At 29.4% G+C, this 20,976-nt stretch overlaps 2 protein-coding genes and 1 long non-coding RNA gene across 9 annotated transcripts in view; 2 read left to right on the top strand and 1 right to left on the bottom strand.

Annotated features, from left to right (window-relative positions):
- The window catches only part of spir (spire type actin nucleation factor), a 252,872-nt gene extending 240,509 nt beyond the window's left edge, over positions 1-12,363 (top strand). For 5 of the 7 annotated variants that reach the window (XM_074131880.1, XM_074131877.1, XM_074131879.1 and 2 more), the window contains 5 exons: positions 7,457-7,671; positions 8,321-8,452; positions 9,370-9,471; positions 9,873-10,147; positions 11,337-12,363. In XM_074131880.1, coding sequence (XP_073987981.1) covers positions 7,457-7,671; positions 8,321-8,452; positions 9,370-9,471; positions 9,873-10,147; positions 11,337-11,514 — 902 coding nt within the window. In that variant the 3' untranslated portion in view covers positions 11,515-12,363. The remainder of the gene's footprint in view (positions 1-7,456; positions 7,672-8,320; positions 8,453-9,369; positions 9,472-9,872; positions 10,148-11,336) is intronic. The other 2 variants (XM_074131878.1, XM_074131881.1) reach the window with 1 other exon arrangement.
- Positions 12,364-14,485: 2,122 nt separating this feature from the next.
- The window catches only part of LOC141456169 (sodium/potassium-transporting ATPase subunit beta-2-like), a 16,167-nt gene continuing 9,676 nt past the window's right edge, over positions 14,486-20,976 (bottom strand). Inside the window, exons 2-7 of the mRNA XM_074131909.1 lie at positions 19,701-19,841; positions 19,205-19,321; positions 16,547-16,725; positions 16,363-16,470; positions 16,102-16,270; positions 14,486-15,167 (exon numbers count right to left, since the gene is read on the bottom strand). Of these exons, the coding sequence (XP_073988010.1) occupies positions 15,058-15,167; positions 16,102-16,270; positions 16,363-16,470; positions 16,547-16,725; positions 19,205-19,321; positions 19,701-19,841 (824 nt within the window). The 3' untranslated portion in view covers positions 14,486-15,057. The remainder of the gene's footprint in view (positions 15,168-16,101; positions 16,271-16,362; positions 16,471-16,546; positions 16,726-19,204; positions 19,322-19,700; positions 19,842-20,976) is intronic.
- LOC141456185 (uncharacterized) overlaps positions 20,379-20,976 on the top strand; it is a 16,798-nt gene continuing 16,200 nt past the window's right edge. The window contains exon 1 of the long non-coding RNA XR_012459636.1: positions 20,379-20,505. This is a non-coding gene — a long non-coding RNA (uncharacterized lncRNA). The remainder of the gene's footprint in view (positions 20,506-20,976) is intronic.

Here is a 20,976-nt window from a genome sequence, read left to right as displayed (position 1 = left end):
CCCCTATTGAGATCTTCATTTTAAAAACGTTTCTTCAATTCTGTTTCTTCACTTCATCATTGCTAAATCTTGCATCGTGATAGTAGTTGCTGTAATTAATTGTTTTTAGATTTTTTTTTCTTTTTATCTTCTTTGCAGAAACCTTTTTTTTTAAACACAAAACCCTACTCTCCAAGAATAAAGGAAATAGTAATGATAAATTGTAAGAAAGGTTCCATTAAAATATTTTGTCATAAAAAAAGTGCCTCTAAACCCCAAGTTAACTATTTATTACTAATTGTTAAAAAAATTAAAATCAAAAATTGTTTTTAAAAAATAAATAGATCCATCTTAGCTTTAAAAAAAACTCGTATCTATGTTTTTGAATGTTAGCAACCTTTATTTTAAATAAATCCCCGGATTAAGGCCACTTAGACTACACCGAAGTCGGTTTTATCACCCAAAATTAAAGCTCCTACCTGAGAACCTTTTTGCTTAATCACAATCACAAGCCTGGTGAGAGGTTCCTGGATTAAAGGTAGTGTTTTTCTTCCATCTGGAGTAAGAAACTCTTTCAATATCGCAGTAGGTGGAGGGCTGTTTTCCTCCCCTTTCTGTCCAAAGCACAATCTTGACAAGCTATCTGTTGTTGCCAGATCCTTTGCATATGCTTCCTGCAATACTTTTTCGGGTGGAGGCATAAAGAATCGGAGTCTTTCTTATTAGAATACAACTACTTGGGGGGTTTTATGATCCTAACGCCCCGGGCAATCTGACGTTTTTAGCTAGCACCTTTTTACCTTGACAAAATATTCAAGCAATCTTCTTTTCTCCTCAACTGATGACTTGTGACTTTAAGTCACCTATCACCAGTAAAAAGTATTTTGTATTAATTTGCTAAAAACCTACATAATCGTAAAGATCAATTTGACAACCTCTGAAATTTTTCCATCCTGTTTTATCTTTTCAACAGACAGACGATTTTTGCAACTAGCACTGGGTGAAAGAAAGACCCTACACATTATTTGGCTTATCCTAGGCTCCCGAGATATCCAACTTCGGATTTACTCCATCACCTTAATACCGATTTCCCAACGCTTTTTTTTTTAGTAGCATACTTTTATTTTACAAAAGTTATTATATGTGCGCATGCAACTATAGTGTTATGGATTATTGATCAAATTCTTTGGGCCTTTTTATTTTTTGTTCTTAACTACTTTTTCTTCCAGCTTTTGATTTTTGAAAATTAGAAAGTTGCTGAAAATCCAAAATAGTCCCTAATTTTGATCTCTTAAAAATTATATAGGAGTTGCAGGAAGTCCAAAGAAAAATAAGGTTTCCTTTTTGAGGTGCCGGACTTTTTCATAGTGGCCTATTAAATATTCTTTTTATTTAAATTTAATTTTATTATTTATCTTTTAGTAACATTATTAGGTCATTGTTTTCATACTAGCAGCATATACTAACCATTTTTTGTTTTGTTTTTAAGATTCATTTATTATAATTATTATTTAATACATTATATTATAAATAATTACTTTAACGAACTTCGATAAAAAAAACGAATACCTTAAAAGTTTTATTAGAAGACTTATTTATTTAAAGCTCTCTTCTTCTACTTTTAAATGACAGATTTTTATTTTGGTTGCATGAAATTTCTACATTTTGGTGGTTGGAATAGATATAGTGAACAGCAATCTTAACACATCTATGGATAGTTTTGATTTTTTTTAAAGTTTTATCTATTTCTGTCAAATAAATGTAGAAAAATTGTACTTAAAAGTTTCTTTTTTAAAAAACAACTTTACTTCCTTTCTCTTCACTAATCGTTCTTAAATCTTTTAAAACTATCTGTATTTGTGTAAAGGAAAAAGTAATGTTTTAAATTAAGTGCAATTCTATAGTAATTTATAAGCATTTAACAAGAACATGAAAAATGGAATATTAAATTATCTTGACTTATAATGGGAATTCATTTCTGGTAATGTACACCTTAACTCCGTCAGGTAGAACATTTTTGCATGTTCTTTTTATCCAGACTGATTTCGGGTTTTCATCGTTGTCCAGTATGAAACAGGAAATAGAAAAGTGTTGATACTGTGTTCTTAAGAGTTATTTAGTAGTACATTAATTTCTGTATAGAGGTTTTTTGATTATCATATTGGACGCATTGCTAAGTCATTCTTTAGGCAGAGGGAGCTGATAGAATGAAGTTTGAACTATAAAGGAATATGATGATAAAGCCTTTTTTTTATAACCCTGGATCTACAATGGCCTGTGAAGGACAAGAGCATCAAGTCCTTACAAGTGTTCACCTATCCCTATGTCGCTCCTTCTAAGGGTAGCCAGATCATTGTTTCCTCCAACATCTCATTTAAACGTTCTTCACTTGCTTTATTCTACCCCGTTTTTCATACAGTGGTAATACAAGCCCGGATTATTTGCATTCTATTTACTTGCCCCTAATAAGATAAGGTTTCAATAAATCTTTTCTTATTTGGACCGCTGAATATTTTAAGTTACCGAGAAAGAAAAACCCTTATTTAATCTAGTCTCGTCAGTTAAACATACTGTAACTATTTCTTTTTTTTAAATTATTATTATTTATTTGATTTTTAAAAATAGCACCGTTTTAGTGCTGCAGATATAATACTTCTTTTTTTTAATAAAAAAAAATATCCATACAGTCTGTAAGTAAGGGTTTTTTTCACTTCTTGAAATAATAGCATGTGAACTATGCCATTTAGATACGGTTGAACGAAAATATAACGTAAATTTCCTTTTCAATTTTCTTGTTGAATGCTGAATTAGTACCTCCTAACAATGTATGAATAAACTCAACATTAACTAAGCAAATAACAAAAACAAAATGTGCCTTTTACTCTAAAGAAGAAACGAATAATGAAAAGTTATCTGCACAAGCAAAATAGGATTTATTTCGCTACGTAGAAACCGTAGGTTATAATTGCCCCTATTTTCCAAAATATATTTAATATTAACAAGAAATATTACTATTCTTAAGGAATATTAAATTTTCTTTCTGAGTTGCTGATGTGGCAATGGAATTTTGATATTCATTTTTGGGGCTGGTGATTGAATTTAAGAGAAAGGAAAGTTCCAACTTTAAATAATTTTTCTTTTGAAAATCAACAGGAATCATTATTTATTATTTGTAGCAAAATCTTACCTGGTCATTGGTTGGTGGCGTCGTGAACAGTTTATTAATGAAAAATTAGCAAGAAGTTTTTCTTTCTTGTCCATTTGTTTTCTTTAATTTAATGGCGTTATTTCGTGTTTTTAATTATTTTTCTCCCATTTGTTTTACAATTTGTTATTTTATCTATCAAAATACTAACATTTAAATTTTTTTTTTGAGTTGTTACTAACATTTTACTACCTAATCGGATGCTATTTATGTATTTACAAAATATATATAGTGTCCCCCCTCCCATTTGTGTGGAGAGTTGGAGAAGACAAGCAAGATTGGGTAAACGCTTAAGTATTTATTATTATTATTATTATTATTATTATTATTATTATTATTTTATTCATTATGTTCTTCATCATTTTAAATTCTCATAAAAATAGAAAATGAGATCACATTTCTTTTCACTTTTTTTTACATTTCTTTTTTATGTTAACCCAATATTTCTCACTATCATATTAAGTCCGTCTTGTTTTCTTTTCTTCATCAGTTGATTAATGGTGGCATTTATTCTATTAAAGTTAATAGCAAAAGTTGCACCTTAACTTGACTTGTTTAGAATTTTCATCTCTCTTCTTTAGAAAATATTAAGATAATAGGGCTTGCAGTTTAAAGACATCTTAAGTGCTCTCCGAAATCTCGTAAAATTGGAGGACAATATAAGCTCGCTAGGAATTAACCAAATAAAACAAAAAACAAGCATGTCAATCTATATCTATTCCACAATATCCAAAATCCAAAAGTGCTAACCTATTCCGATTCTCTGACCTTTATCGGCCATAACTTTCATAATACTTTGAAACCAAGTTTATTCTTAGGCCTACCTTTCCTTTTTTTTTCACACTGAATGAAATCAATAATTTTCATAAACCCTATTGGTCCCCAATATATATATATAGTAGACTTTCAGATATTCAGTGGTTCAGTGGTTTACTGAAGTTGAGCTTTTTATTAACAGACCTTCGGATTTCCAGATTGTACAGCTTTTTCTCCAGAAGGAGGAATATAGCTTCTCTCCAGCAGTTCCAATTCAAAGGAGGTTGTTAACCTTTTCATAGTTCTGTTAGATTTCCGAGTTTTTGTCGGTTGAGGGCGCTGCATTTTATACGAAACAACATCTTTTTTAAAAAAATATCCGTATGAATTGATTTGACTGCTCTCAGTCGTAAACAGCGCAGACGTTCTAAAAAATAGTTCTCGATCAAATGTACCAAGTAGTGCTGCGGATGTCTTTTAGAGTCTAAACTTCAAGATGGTTTGTGCCCATTTCTGATTAGTATTGTATCGTACCGGAAAAAAAAAGCGGTAACAAATTTTATGTTTTTAAGTCTCTCAATAGTGAATGGAACAGACCATTCGTGGCTCTGATTTCAGTAGAATAAAACACCACATTATTCAACTGTTTTAAGGAAAACAAAATTACTATAATTTCATTCATGTTTTTCTTTATTTTACATAATATTTATGTAAATTAGAATTCGGAACTTTAAATTAATATCCGCTTATTCCTTTCTTCACTTTTATTTTTTTGGTGGTTGTTATTGTATATACTTGTACTTATATTTCATTTTCTTCTTATAATCACCTTTTTTCTTTTCGCTCCCTCTCTCTTTCACATATATTTGTAATTTTATTTTAGTCATTACGCTTTTGTGTAGCACCTTCATAAAATTGTGATAGTCTTTTTTTTTTATGTTTGTGTTATATTTTTCTAAAACTTTAATTTTGTCTTTAATAAAAGAAATAATCTTTAAGTGTAACTAGAAAATCAAATTTTTAATTTCTCTTATATTATTTATAACATCAGGTTAATCGATTTTATATACCATTAAGTGTTTTTGTCTCTGATGTAAATAAGCATGTATTTTGAAGTTTCAAAAAAATCATAGGTGTTTTTAAATATAGGTTTTTTGAATATTTATATTTTTAGAGAGATTTATGAGAGTTAAAATAAAAGAAACTTTGATTTTATTACCAATTTATATATTTTTTTTTATTAATAAAAATAAATAATAGAAATAAATGAAATTAATAAAAGATTTATTTTGTTTTTCTATCATTTCATTTATTTTGCATGTATAGTAATAAAAAATGATTAGCTAAAATGAAATGTTAATTTTATATACATACGCCAATTTTTATGATAATAATAAAAAGTAAAAATAATTTAAAAAAATTATTATTTAAAATTGATTATTACTTTGGCCAATAAAAATATTTACAACTTTAGTGCTGTTATTATTTGTATTTATTTTATTTTTCTTTAAAGTAGTTTAATGATTATAAATTTTTCTACATTATAAAAGTGGGCTTAACATTGTGGGTAAACACAAATAGATCACTGGGATGCGAAAAAAGGGACATTATTTGAGATGTTGCTTAGATGCAGGAATTAAAGAAATAAGAGATGTGCATGTCTCTCTCTCTCTATCCTAGCCTTCTTTTAAACCCTTAGCGCCCGAGTGCCTACTAAAGAAGGGACGATCGGACCTTAACTGCGAAAACGACACTTCGCCGATTTACACACTAGGCTGTCTTAATGAGCAAACTTAACATCATATTGCTCGGTGGGGATTAAAACGTTTCTGATAGACCAGCTAGCCTCATTGAGCTTAAACCCCTCACCTATATATTCCTTGTAAGTTCCATTTGCCCAGTTAAACTCAAATATACCCGCGAAGAAGTTTAGGTGCGCTTACAGAAGCTTGAAAGAAGACAGATCAAAGCTTCGATCTTTTTTGTTGGTAGACTGCTTTATTTTTCCAGTCTCAGTAAATCATCCGCAAATCATTTTACACACTGGCATAGAAACGTTTCGAACATTTTTTAAGGTTGACTTTACCGAGCCGGATAGCAAAGATTTTGGGATGTGCATCTATTTAAGTTGTTATCGCCGTTTATCTGATCCGGATTTGGAACCTGCTGCTACCAATTCCTTTGCACCGTACTTCAACTGTTTAAGTTGACACATTCGGCCCTGGAATTGTAAAATGAAAAAACCAGAAATGTAGAGGAAGTAAAGAATTTGATAAACCAATATCTCAAATAACCGAAGTGTGCCATACTTGCACGAATATGTTTTTAAAAACAGAAAGTCATAATATTTAATTTTGAAAATAAAATAGGTAATTACTTTTATTTTTTATATCTTTTTTTTATTTTTTCTTTAATCACTACCCGAGTCCCTAGAAAAAAAAAGCAAAAAGGTGAGCTTTATTCACGACACCAAGATTTCATTAATATTTTATGTTCAATGTCACTAAAATTATTAAAATTAATTTTTCGTATAGTCTTGAACTTTATTATCTTCTGTTATAGAAAGAGATTTATAAATAATTGTATTAAAAATAAAATGTGTCACATTTACTTTGTTTTGTAACAATGTTAACACAGTTAAAAAATTATTGCCCAACTGTACAATTAGTATCATCAATAATTGCATGTAAAATAAATTCTATTACATTTTCTTCTTTCTTAAACAAATATTACAAACAAACTTATAGTTTTAAATGCATGGTAGTTTAACTTTGAAAAAATTTGTAAGCATCTTGTAATTTTGCTTTAGATAAATTTTAAAAAATGAAGTAAAAGGTACCAATACATACTCTTCTAACAAAAGAATGTTTGTAAATTTTAGTTTTGCTTCATATTATTTACTAATTTTTCTTCTGTCTTTCTACAGCTTTAGCGTTATGTGATTGTGCTAATTATTGCTCTCAGTAGGCTGACAAAATTGCTATACCTTTATTTATGTATTTTTTTAATAATAATTTCAAATTACTTTATTTATCTGATTTAAATTCTTTATTTGGTGATTGAAGTAAGAAATTAAGTTAGAAGATTCAATTTGTCTTCCTACTGATACTGTTATGTTCAGCAAAATTTATTAATAAAATATTGCTTTATTCTGTTTGCTATGAATGCTTGTAAATATCAAAAAAACAAATCTCAGTATTATTCACAGTTTACATCATTATTTGTTCAGGCGAAGAATACATTTAACTACTAAAACGTAGCTTATATGGTTACTAAAGAAGCATTTCAAATGCGCTTATAAAGTAATCAATACTTTGCAGATTTGCTTATCCTGAATACTGTTCTAAAAAAATACTGAATACTGAAATGTGCATACTTATTCCGATTTATTTTCTTGGTTTTGCAAGCATAAAAATATTCTCACTTAAAAAAAAAAAAAGCAATTAAAATTAATAATAATTAATAAAAATTATGGTTTTAGTAAAGTTTTGAAGTTTAAAGTACGCAATTTTACAGCATACGATCTGGCTACACAATGTCCAAGTCGGAAAGCATCAATGCGACGACATACGGTGGTTGTATGTCATTCAGGAACAAAAGGAAGTCTTTCAGTGCCACAATCTAGACCACCAAGCCGACAGACTGATAGTCCAACGGATGAATCATTATCATGTACGTTGCCAGAAATGACTTGGTCAAGAACTTCTTTACAGGATGATTTACTTAAGTCGGTAAGTGATAAATGTTTTTAGTTGATAGAGAGCTTTGTAGTTTTAAGTATTAAGTCCCCTAAGCAGGGCCGGATTTTCCTACAGGCTATGTAGGCTTCAGCCTAAGGCCTCAAGATCAAAAGGAGCCTACATTCAAATTGTTAGCAAAATTAAAATTACACTATTTTAAAAACAGTACCAATAACAACATGTTTCATTTAATACATTGATATACATATATCATAGTAGTGATGTATTTTATTATCTCTCATGTAATTTACGAAAGGCGAAAGGGCCTCATAAGTGAAATAGCCTAGGGCCTCTTTTCATCGAAATCCGGCCCTGCTCCTAAGCTGTTAATAAATTACCCTTGGGAAAGACATGAATTATTAGATTTATTCAAATATTTTGAGCTTTTCTCTTTTTTCGTCACAAACCTTAGAACGATATCTCAAATTAAATTCAGCTTATATCAAATCAACATTTAAACTGTGTACAAAGCACCTATCTGTTTAGTAGTGTTTGTGAGTTGTCAAAACTTCGATTCAAAATCAATTTAAAAATTATTTCTTTAATAGCCGAGATTAAAACTTTCTAATATTCCTTATCGATTAAAACGTTTAAAATGTGAGTTCTTTTTTAAATAATACTACTCTGTACTTTGCCGTAGAAACAGTGGCAAGAAGAATGCCTGTCACTGACACTTGAAGAGATAGTTCACATCAGAAGTGTCCTGACAAAAGCAGAATTGGAAAGTCTTCCGGTAGAGGGCAGGGTGAAAGAGGATGCGGAGAGGAGAAAAGTAAGTAGCAATATGTATTATACAAACATTTTTTTGGTAAGTGATATGTTTTTATTTTGAAGCAAATACTTTAAATAAGTTGTATTATTATTTTTAACTTCTAAAGAAACAAATTCAAACAAACGACTAGTTTATAAGTCAGATTAACAATCAGAACCTGCGAATTAGAACCTTGGGCTTCAGTTAAACGTGCCAAACCGGCAATGAATCCAATTCCTTCAATCCGAAATTCTTCGTACCATTGTAAACATATTGTCTGCAACCTCACTATCCTCAGCGATATTAAAATCGACTTTGTTAACACCGCTGCAACTTCTTCATTCAAGAAACCTGTATAAAGCTTCTCCATCCTTGTGAATTTCTCAGTCTGAAATCTTTCTTACTGTACTCTCGGGAAACCCTTCAATCGTCAATGGCCTCGTCTTATCAACTATTGACAGAAAATATTACCATTTCTTCACTCTTAGTGTTTTGAATACTTGTGTGTTTGTAATATTATTTCAAGTTTTTATATATTGAATTTTTACTTGAGTTGTATTAATTCGTTCTTATAGTATGAATTAAAAGTAATGATTGTGGTTATTCTTTATTTTTGCTGAAAAACGTATTGTTCTTAAGTTTTTGTTTCTAAGTTGTCTTTATAATTCCCTGACGGGCGATTTTAAATCAACTCCAGCGTTCATATTAAAACTATCCGGTAGGTCAGTTACTAAGGGTTCATCGTCTAAAGCACATACATATTATATCATAATGTATCATTATTTTTTTGAAAATTGTTTCAATCCAGTGTTTTTCTATATTCTTATTTCACTAAGTATGTCTTAGGCATAATATATACAATAAAGCGAATTTAGTATATAAAGAAAGAGAATAATTTAATGTTAATTATAATTAAATCATTTGTTCAAATTTATTAGGTGTGCTTCCTTTGTATGAAAACGAGATTTGGGATTTTTGGACCTTGGGGACAGATATGTAAACTCTGCAAGAGGACAGTTTGTGCCAAATGTTATTCTAAGGTATATATCAATAATTATTTTCTTAAAAATATATAATAAACTACCATCTTTTTAATAGTTATGCACATAAATGTAATCAGTATTAACTGCTATTATGAAATTGTTTATCAGTCAAAATTACATTCAAATAGAGGATTGATTGATATGCTTGATTGTGGTTGAACTTGAGATATACACTTATTTTACTGATTATGTGATTAATACTTCAGTGTACCGTATTATTATGTGTACAGATTACCGTATTAATTCTGCATAATTGCATTTCGGAGATAATCGAGGATATGAATGAGTCTCTTTAGCATTAATTATTTTCGGTGTTTGTTTTACTCTGTTAAATATTATTATGATTGTTCCATTTTCTCTTTATTGTTTTTCATCAAATTTCTGATTTGCTTTTATAGATGAGGATCCCTACAGAGCATTTCTCTCATGTGCCGGTAGCTGCGCTAAGTCCCAGTATGCTGTCTCCAAGTGAATCTGAAGACTCCTTTCCTAGAGCTTTAGTAACCAAATTGATGGCTGGTCAGCAAAGTAGTTTAGCCAGCGGGGTGGGTAGTGCTCCAACAAGTCCTAAAATATCTAGATCGGCACCACCATCACAGATGTCTACCAGTCTTATCTCTGAAGGACCCGTATCTTTACCTCCTTCAAGTCCAGCTTTAACACCTAGTGACAAGTAAGTTTATTTTTACAACGTTCTTAAATGGCTGATCAAGTGAACATTTCCTTAACACTACTTTCAAATTAGAAAAAGTAATATAGACGTCTTCTTTTGCGCTAAAGTTATGTGTCACGATCAACGATTCCAACTTCCTTCACATTTTGAAATGAGAACATTCACAAAATCACCCGTTAATGCCATCGTGATAGGACGATACTTCTTTTAACGATGATTGAAATAGTTTAATCTTGAGGTATTAATATTTGTTATTAGTCCCATGGGATTCAATAAGAGAGACGAAACTTGTCGAGTAGTTGTCATTATTACCTCTTCGTTTTCTCGTTATTCTAGAAGTTTGGTACTAGCGACTAATTTATCTTTCAACAGTATTCTTAGTAATCTCTAATTTGTGAATGCTTTGGTGTATATGTATCTGTGAAATGTACAGTGATTTTTATCTTTGATAAATAGAACCAGTTATAAAAAATATATTAATAACAGGTCAATTATTTGTAAACCAAAATTGGATAAAATCAGAACCAGGAAAATATAAGGAGAAACTAATGCATAAATTGAACGAATTATACAATTTGTAATCTACTTTTAATTTAAATGACCAATTTAACATTTGCATTATTAAATTTGATAGAAATAAATTCTGGTTTTATATTGTGGATTTGTGTTCGAAAACAATTAGGACATAATTGAGGGCGGTCCCAAATTTTACCTTCGCTCAGGCACTGTTTACAGATTATTCAGAATTCTCTATAATTAAATTAATAACGAAGTTAATCCGTTAATTGTGAGCGAAGAGATTAGCTTAGGATAAGATTGGTTTAATACTTTAGACTTACACGTGTAAATCCCCGATTCAAGTTCAGTTATCCTTAGTTTATTTCCAGATGCCTCTTATAGCTCACTGACCGGTGATGGAAAGTGTTTTATAATGTTTAGTACACTGGCCAGAAGCCGAGTTTATTTTTTTAATAATAAACTCAATCAATGAGATATAAACCACATCTAGTTCACATAATATAACATAGTAAAATGAATTTTCAAGCTTCATCTCGCCAGTTTTGCTATTAAAACTCTTATCTGTCCATAATATAAGGAATAAAAAAAACGTTCTACGTTCTATGGGATAATGTGATGATTGATTGATTCGCATTTCCTAAAATGCAATAATTATTTCTGTAATTTTCAGATGGAGGGCAACACGTGCGAAAACTCTAGGACGACAAAAAGCTGAAAAATTGAAAGGACTACAGATGACCGTATGCCATGATTGCAAAACTATGGTTTTGCAAATTATTAAATCATCAAGGACTACAAGAAACAATGCCATACGCAATTTAACTTTAGACCTTTCACCAGTTTATTAAAATAAATAATAATAATTTAAAAAAATACACAAAAATCAAAAAAATTAGATTTAATTGTTCTTTATTTCTTTTTCTTACTCTTGAATTCGTTATTGATTTCTTAAAGTACTTAAGGTTGAAAAAAGAAATAATTTGTCATCTTATTTTTTTATTATTATTATTATTTTTAATTAGAAACATATTGTTCCTAGGTCTACAGCATATTAAAAAATGAAAAATTATGTAAATAGTGTACAATTTAAGTATGGTTTTTTAATTTTTATCCTTTATCCTTATAACGTTGTAAAATTGTATAGGACTTTAAAGTTATGTAGAAAATAAATTAATTACAGTATTTAAACTTGAAAAAAGCTTATGAACTATTTTCAATTGAGTATTTTTTAAGTAATAATGAAAAAGAATAAGTTATTTCACTTTCTTTGTGTAAAAAATTTAAAATAATAAAGTAAGTATACAATAATGTTGTGAAATTCTACAAAAATATTGAAATAAACTAAAAACGTACCAAAAGTGTTTTAAAAAAAATTACTAATAATAAGCTAAAAATTACGTCTGTTCTTTCCAACACTGATTTCAATAATTTGCAAATTTAGAACAAAAACTTTTTTTTCTTGTTTAATGCGATTGAATTGGCTATTTAATATTATGAAAATGGGCCATATTTCTAACTCACTTTGAGATTAATAAAATAATTTTTTGAAAAATCCAGATTAAAAACAAACTTAATATTTAAAAAAAAAAAAAATGGTGCTGTGTAGTCATTTTTTCAACCACTTATATCTCTTACAATAAGTATTTATTAGAGAACCCTAAAAAAAAAAAATGAAATTTACAAATCTTCTGAAGAATTAGTCTAGAGCACTGACATGTGTACAATTACTAACTATACTATAAATTATATTGAAAAAAAGAGAGTAAAAAATAAATAAAATTATAATATGTTAATAAATTATAGAGAATATATAAAACGTAATTCTGAAATAGAGAAAAAAAATATATTTAAAGAAAATATTTTTCTGTATCAAATAAATAAATAAAAATGACATGCACATAATGTGCCCATAATTAATAATACAAAATTTTAAATGTGAAGTAAATATGCGTATAATTGTAATAAATGTTAAACTGTGACAATACTTGCATAGATTGTATTTAAAATGGAAGAAAACAAAACAAAAAAATAATATCCTGTAGAATGAAATGTATTTTTAATTGTATAAAAGAAACTAATAATGCACCAACAAAATTTTTTGTTCCTTTCATTTGCGTGATGCTTGATTCCAACTTCTCGTTTTCCCTCATACTCCTAGCTCGTAGTTATCTGTTTTCCAGAAAAAAAAACAAACCTGCAAACTGGAATTTATAAAAAAATTATTGAAAATAAACTTCGTGTAAAAGTATGCACTGACTCACTCACTACACTGTAAGACTTAAAAAGTTAGTATTAAAATAATGGTAGTCTAAGAAAATCTTGTTTGTTTTTACACAGGTATTGTTATAATTATCGTTTAAGGGAACGGATTTTTGAATGTGACAAGAAATTTCCTTTGAGCTACTACCAAATTGAATTACTTCAAAATCTATTAAGAGTTCAACTTTCAAGGTTTTTGAGATCAACTGAATAGTGTTCTTTGAAGTCTGCGTGAGGAAATTTTTTTTTAAGGACAGTTTGTAAACCAAAATATAATGCACTTATTTTACCAAAGATTAAAACTTATCAATTTTTTGTGTGAAACATTCATGCAACATCGTCAATTTTTTCACCCAAGTAAATATAATACGGTTATAGTTTCTCTCTCTTCCTTGTTACTTATACTGCTTCAGACATGCACATTTCAATTTCTTTTTAATCAATGCCGTGTGGGGTCCAGAAATACAGTCTCACTTAAAATCATTTTATCTGGAAGAGTACAAATATATTTATGTGAAATTAACATGAAAATTTTAGGAAATACGAAGCAGCTGTCAAGAAAATTATATGTAAACAAATAATTCCACGTTCTCTTATAATATTTCACTTCCTATTAACAATTTCCTGAATTAACCAATGTTTTTAATTTGGAATTCAATTATGCATTTAACTTTGCTTAATATTGTTGGCAAACTAGATATTTTGTAGGTATTAGGCGGAACATTAAATTGTAAATTGGCATTAATGTTCCCTTAAAACCTCTTTAAAAATCAATTTCCCAATGAAAATGTCTAATAAACTTGATAGCAGGCAGGTAATGCCTATAAACACTAAAAAGTTGAAAAATATTTTCTTAAAAAAATTGATTTTTTCTTGATTTGGTAGCATCAAGAGCGACAGTCTCAAAACTACTGAAGTTAAAGCTTAATGCGAGTTTTCGTTTTTGGATATTCCATTCTTCATATTTCTCACAGATATTGCCTTTTTTTTAGGTGGATCTCAATAATTTACCTAGTGTTCAAACATATTTAAAGTCAAATTTTTAACTCTGTTCAATGTAAACTTTTTCCCATCAGCTGAAGATAACGAAGGCATTTGCAAAGTAACATCAGGAGTCCATAAGCCGCCATTATCAATAATGGCTGACACTGAACAGATAACGAAGTACCATCTCTATTCAATCAATTAATTAATGTTATTTTGCATAGGCAGGAATTAATCTTCCAGAAAATGCTTTTTATAGGAAAATTCGGTTCAGGTAAATAAACATTTTGATAGGGTTACTCGAATTTTAATATTAAAATCGTTTTCTTTATGTTCTGGCCTGTTATCACTCTTGAAACGGTAAGCTAACAGAATAAAAAAATGTTACTTGATAAACTGTCTTGAACAGAAATAAAAAAAGTATGTTATAATGCATGCACTTGGAGAACATTATTGTTAGCTGCCATCAAGTTAAACGCCATCCTACTTACCATCTTGTGGGAGTAATTGTAAAAAGAAGGAAGTTAACAATAAATGATAAGGCGTATTTAAAAAGGAAGTTTACAAACGAAGTCATTCACTTTTAAATTTGTATTTTTGTAACAATTTCCACTTTGGGTTAAATGCAAAATCACAGTGTAGTTTCAAGAGACCACATGATACTTCGAAACTTCTAAATTTGTACACCTTATGAAAAGTAAGTTCCAGTTACAATATTACACTATAAACATGATTTTTGTCGAATGCATTGTATTTTATTGGATAAAAACTGGAATTATGTATCAACCATTTAAAAGAAAAAACGGAAATTTAAGTACTTGTTTTCCTATGCTAGTGGAGCTACCACATACAAATTTTTTCTTGTAAATGAGATCAGAAAATTTAAAAGAAAGGATCTTATAAGAAAGCCGTGAATCAGTTAAGAGTGAACGATACCTAGTGAAGTAAATTGTGGGTCCTTCTTTTTTTTTTTAAGCTAATATTTTAGTTTCGCTAAGAAAAAAATTCATTTACAAGAAGGATTTTTTTGTAAAAATTCTGCGTTTCACTTATTCTTCATGGTTCTTATAGTCCCACATTTTCAAGTACCAAGTTATGCTCTGGGTCAGCAATATGTTTGTGTAATGTTCTGTTTCATTATGGTAAAATCAGTCGAGCTGCAGTTCGAAGTGTACAGCACCTTCTCTATCTTGAGGATTTTTCCTGTAGTAAGCGTTCTTGGCCCATATTCTGCATTCAATGTTTATAATGCGATGTACTGAAAGTATACAAAAAAGATAAGTTTTGAAAAAAATACTTGGATTAAAACATTTTCTTTTAAGGGCTCTATTGAAAAGGCACGTGAACTTACACCCATACAAGAATGTACTAACTTAACTTTACTTTGAAAGAAAAAAAATTGCATACGTTCCTACAAAACAATAGTAGCATAAAAAAATCCTAATATAGGTCATTTCAAGCGATATTTTGCGTTAAGAGGATAATCTGAGTATTTCTATAACTATTCTTTCAAGTAAGTCATCACAACATTGCTTTATGTTATAAATACTCATTTATTGCAATCTACAAGCACCAACTATGTAAGTACTTTATACCCAGACAAGACTCATTTTTCAACTTTAATTAATCGCAAACACGTTTTGTTCCACCTAGACAACGCTTGGCCATGATAGCGTTGAATGTTTTTTTCATCCACCCTAAGGTCAAACATTTGCTTTATTTCATTATTTGTTTAGATACATGACACAATTTATTTGAGGGCAAAATTAACTTCACAGAGCAAGTGTTTGTTCAAAAACCTCGATTATTTTATGCTAAAATATCAATGTATACTAGCGATCTCTCTCGTCATTTAAACAGAATTCTTAATTAAAATACAGCATTTTTTACTCTCGGCGAAGGGCTTTTTACAAATTAAACATTTGTTTCGTGAAAGAACGAATTCTTGATTTTTACATATTTAAAAAAAAAAACAATCTTATCAAAAAGAAACTTTGTGGTGCATTAGAAACGAAGAAGCAACTTCGCTAATTGAAGAATGAACTTAAGAATATATGCTACATTATAATGGAATTTGCTTCTCTCGAACCAATGAAATTCATTCGTGGGTGCAATGAAATGATAAAAGTATTTTCATTTAATTTTTTCACTAATTATTTTTATTTAAAATAATATTAGCGACAACTACTTACAGAGTGGGCGTTTGAAGTGTATAGCCACAATCGGACTTAAGTAGCCAATATCATTCTTAAAAGGGTAGAAATAGCCAGGAAATCCAGGCTGTGGATAATATTCTATTGGTCCAATACTTTCATTGTCAAGTGGGCCTTCACCGTGACAACTCACCCAGATTGTGTTTAACTGCAAACAAGTAAAGGTGCGTAGAAAGAATTATTCATTTACTATAAACTGATAAATAGGATTTTATCTAATATCAGCATTTTAATTAATACCTTGTTTTTATCAACGGATATGCTTCTTATATAATTTTTTAAATCTACAGGCATTTCAGCAGGTAGGTTCTGAGTATCGTTATAGTATTCTGGGACCCATCCATATATCTGATTGAAAAAACTCAAATTAACTTTCAAAATTTTTAATAATTCAATTAATTAATCACAAAAATAACTAGTTTACCCTGTTTAATTTGAGAAAAACACATGGCGAAGAAGTTGAATATCCATAATTTTTCTTGCTGGTACATTTACCCCAAACATCGCTGTTAACGTCCACATTACAGACCTTACCATCTGCCGGTGGAGTGTCATAATCACATATTTGGCGAACAGCCTTCGTCTTAGGTGGTTCTGTGTAAACTGTAAGAAAAAAATGTAGCATTTTATTTAAACAATTATTTCGTTTCTTTTTGCCATTCGCTATTATTCTTGTCAGGAAGTGAAAAGTATTTCTTTTTAAAACTGAAACCATAGATTATACTGAGTAAGGTTTTAAGATTTTTTGTTTACTACGCTCTGAAGAGTATTGAATACCCTGTTAATTTCAGCTGCCTTATCATTGTTTTGAATTGGTGCTACTTTTAAGGTTTTTCATCACATAGCTGTCTCAGCCGAATAATAGAATGACAATTAGAAATTAGAAATGCAATTGAAGAAGAGTTTAGAGTACTTGAAATAGTTTCTTAATCAAGCAAGCAACTCAATAAAATTTAGGCTAATTATTGTTTTTAATTGTTTTTTGGCTTTTCAGTGTTCAGTTTACAAGTTAGTTAAATTCCATAGCTTGGAAAGTTGAAATGAACAATTCTTCTGATTGGTTAAAAGAGATTTCAGTAAATAAAATTTACTTCAGTTTCATTGCCAGATGTACGAAAATGTTTTTTGATTATTTTGTAGAATCGAATTTCCACTTTTTGAAACTTAATTTAGAAGTATTGCTTTTCTGTTTTGTAATCTTCTGAGTTAGATGTTCTTTTTAAAAATGATGACTAAATTTTTAATTTAGAATTCATCTGTTCATTGATTAAATGTTCATTTTGACAATATGTTTGGAGTCTTTAGATCAGAGTTGCTTGTTAATTTCTTAATGTGCACCTTACATCCGCAATATAATTATTTCTTTATTTTCGTTTTGTAGAATCAGTATTTCTTTATATATTTGGATTTCTCGTCAAAAAAAAGTTAAATCTTCTTTTTCAGTAGATGGGTACAATTTAATTATTCCAAAAATACTACTTTACTTTGCCCTCTAATTATAATTCTGTATTTCTTAGGATTGTTATCTCTTTTTCTGCATTTGATCGTTTAGATACATTCATATATATGTATTGATTTAAAGGTCAACATGTGTGGTTATAGCGGTGCCAAAGAGTTTTTTTTTTCTGTGCAGTGCCAATCACCGGATGGTGATCTCTCTTCCCAAACAATTGTGTCCATTACCGGAGTGCGAGCTGTAAGAAGCTCCTAGGTATAGAAAATCTAAGGGCAAGCTATTGGGTTCGAAATAAACATTACTTATGCATTGTATTTGCTGTTATTGGCAGTGGAAGCATACAATGAGCTAATTATTGGGCAGATATATATTTTCGTTCTTCTCACAGGTTTGAATATTTCCTGTTTAGATTAATTTTACGAAGGTAATGGACGTTAAGTATTGAAATCTAATTCCAATTTATATATATCTTTAGAAAGATTAGTTCAACTGTGTTCAATGATCTGTTCACTTAAAAAAAGAAAAAGTTTTCATGTTTGAGGGGGAAAAAACGTAAAATTCTTATAGCGTAGAACCAGATAAAACTAATTCTTCTAAGAATATGTAAAGAAAGAGGCATGAAGCAGTTTTACATAATATGCCTCTGTGTATATTAGGCCAATAAATCATTCCCTTTATTTGTCGTTAAAAAATATTTATTTTTTAAAAATTTATTTCAAATTATATAATTTAATAATTGTCTGTTTTAAAAGATTAAAGAGGGGAATTAAAAAATAAAATTGTTCATAGTATGCAATGGTAAAAGAAAATTTTTTAATTTTCCTTAGAGAAATAAGACCATTTCCTTAGGTTTGATACTTGGTGCATACCCATAAGCACCAAACACATTCTCCTCTAATTGTGCCTTTTGCAGACGAAATGTCTTGTCCTCTACTTGCCACCGTTGGGATATGGATCTTTTGGTTGCCTTTAGCCCTTCTAGTAAATGAATTTTATTAATAGAACAAGGTATTTCCGTTCGTGATTTGAAACGAAAAGCTTTAGTGTATTAAATTCTCAAATGTTCTCCTTTTTAGACCTGTATGATATTTTTTCTGGAATATTAAAAGCTTTCTTTAACTAGTTCTAGGTTTTATTCAGTTTTCTTCACATACCTTTTAAGTCAACGTTTTTTGATCTGTGAGGTCGTAATGAGGGCTTATATTTTTGTAAAACATCCATTGTACCAATATTATTGGGTTGTGATCATTATGAATGTATTAAAATACTGCTATTTTTTTTTCTCCTTTTTTGTCTACTTTGAAGAATAACATTTTTCCAAACTTTTTACTTTATTTTATACTTCATAAAAAAAAAAAACTGTAATTATTCGTTTTCCAGTGAACGAAATGCTAGTTCCATTTTTTAATTCAATACAATTCTGCTCATCTATCTCTGATAAAGGATGAAAAACTAAAACCGTCAGAAATAAGGGAAAAAAATCTACTTGCTATAAGGAAAAAAGTCAACGGAGTTTAATAGTAATATACTTTGCAGTTGGAGGAGTAATAGACAAGACGCACTGAGGAGTGTAAGAAATAGAATATTCTCCTAACTAAGAATTGTTTATGTTCATAAATGTATCACCTTTTAAAAAGTCATCGATAGAATCTACCCAGTATTTGACATTGGTTTCATTGGAAGGAACAAACCAAATTAACGAGCCTTCTTCTACATTTGGAGGCATAGGACGGAAACCAAGACCTGTAAGTGAAAAATTGAGTTATTAAATAATTTGAGTAAATTAAATACATTTACGAACTGTCGTAAAGAATAAAAGACGTTTTATTTTAATGTTATAATTAAAGTTTGTTTTTTTTTAATGTAATAAGTGACATGTAAACCATTCTGCAATAAATCTTTCTTAAAAAAAAAATAAAATAAAATAATAATAATACAAACAAGTTAATCTAAATCATGCTACAATGATAATGTTCTCTTATCTAAACTATTAAGATTTTTATATCCTATTCTGTGTCTTTACTTTTTTACTTACATAATAAAAATTATTATTATTATGTCATAATAGAACATTAAAGATAATAGCTAAATTTTTCCGAACTATTTTGTCCAGTAAAATTACCTGGATTTGTTCCTATTAACGAATCATCCAGTAACCACCTCGGCTGTTTTGGACTGAGAGTCGATAATAAACCTTTCATACAAATAGCGAATAATATTGATAATCCAATGTAAAATGTCGTATAAAACACTAAAAGTTGGCCTGAAAACGAGAAGAAAAAATGTTTTTATTTAGTTAATGGTAAAAACATTGAATAAAAAAATAATAATTCAGTTTGTAGATTTGAGAATGAAAAGCCTGTTGCTAGAAAAAAAAAAAACGGAGAGCAGACGTTATTCCTTAGTATAGTTTAGTATTGGGCACAAAATTGCTTGTGTCTTTTGTTTTTTTTAAATAAAAGGTTTACAATTTTTAATCAATAAAATTATTTACTGGTCTACTTCAAAATGTCTTCCATAAAGCACGAATACTGAATCTACCTTAAAAATCTACTATGAACATTCAGACGACCTCCTCTTATTTATTTTAATTGATAACTGTGTAATTCAATTTTTCTAAAGATTAATTCATCTGGAGAACCATGAATGTTGGTACTTACCATAACTGGCTACAAGCACTTGTGTACATGCGAAGTTTAGCTTTATTCCAGAGTTATCTGTTGACATGTTCTATTGGGAAAATTTAACTATAGTTGCCCTTCCCAGATAAATCTCCACAATTAAAATATCAATTTTCCAGGGAATAAATTACGAAGAAAAATAATAGATTTTCGTATGAAATCGCAGTATTCATATTTAAAGAAAACCGTTTCTTAGAAAATTACATCAGTCGCATATCTACTAAAATAGTTTCCACTAAAATAATAGTAAGTGAACGACAATAGCAGAATAAAGTTAGTACTTTCTGAATGTTACAAACTAGCATTATGAATTTCGATCTCATCAAAATAAGATAAAAAAATTATTATTTGATTATGTGATAGATAGAATCCTGCTCTATATGTCATAAAAAAGACGTAAGTCTATTCGTAAAACAAGAATGGACAGTTTAAGTAATGAAAGTATGTGAGAGAAAAAACGGGATAGTCGAGGATGTAGATGAGGAACAAGAAAGAAAAAATTGGTCTGGCTTTGTCACGTTACAAAAAAATTATGTCTAATGATGCAATGGAGTGCATTAAACCGGATTTCAGTTGAGAAAAGAAGTGGCAGGTTTAAAGTGATCGTAGGAGAAGTTGGCAGGTTTGATGGACGGACATTGGCTAGTTCGAGTCGAGAGATATAAAGAGACTTGATTATAACAGTTGGCAGGTTTGATGGACGGGCATTGGCTAGTT

The sequence above is a fragment of the Rhodnius prolixus genome, unplaced genomic scaffold, assembly GCF_049639745.1.
Source record: "Rhodnius prolixus isolate KJV_2025 unplaced genomic scaffold, Rpr scaffold_4, whole genome shotgun sequence".
Classification (NCBI taxonomy): domain Eukaryota; kingdom Metazoa; phylum Arthropoda; class Insecta; order Hemiptera; family Reduviidae; genus Rhodnius; species Rhodnius prolixus.
This window is presented reverse-complemented; position numbering and strand designations above follow the sequence as displayed.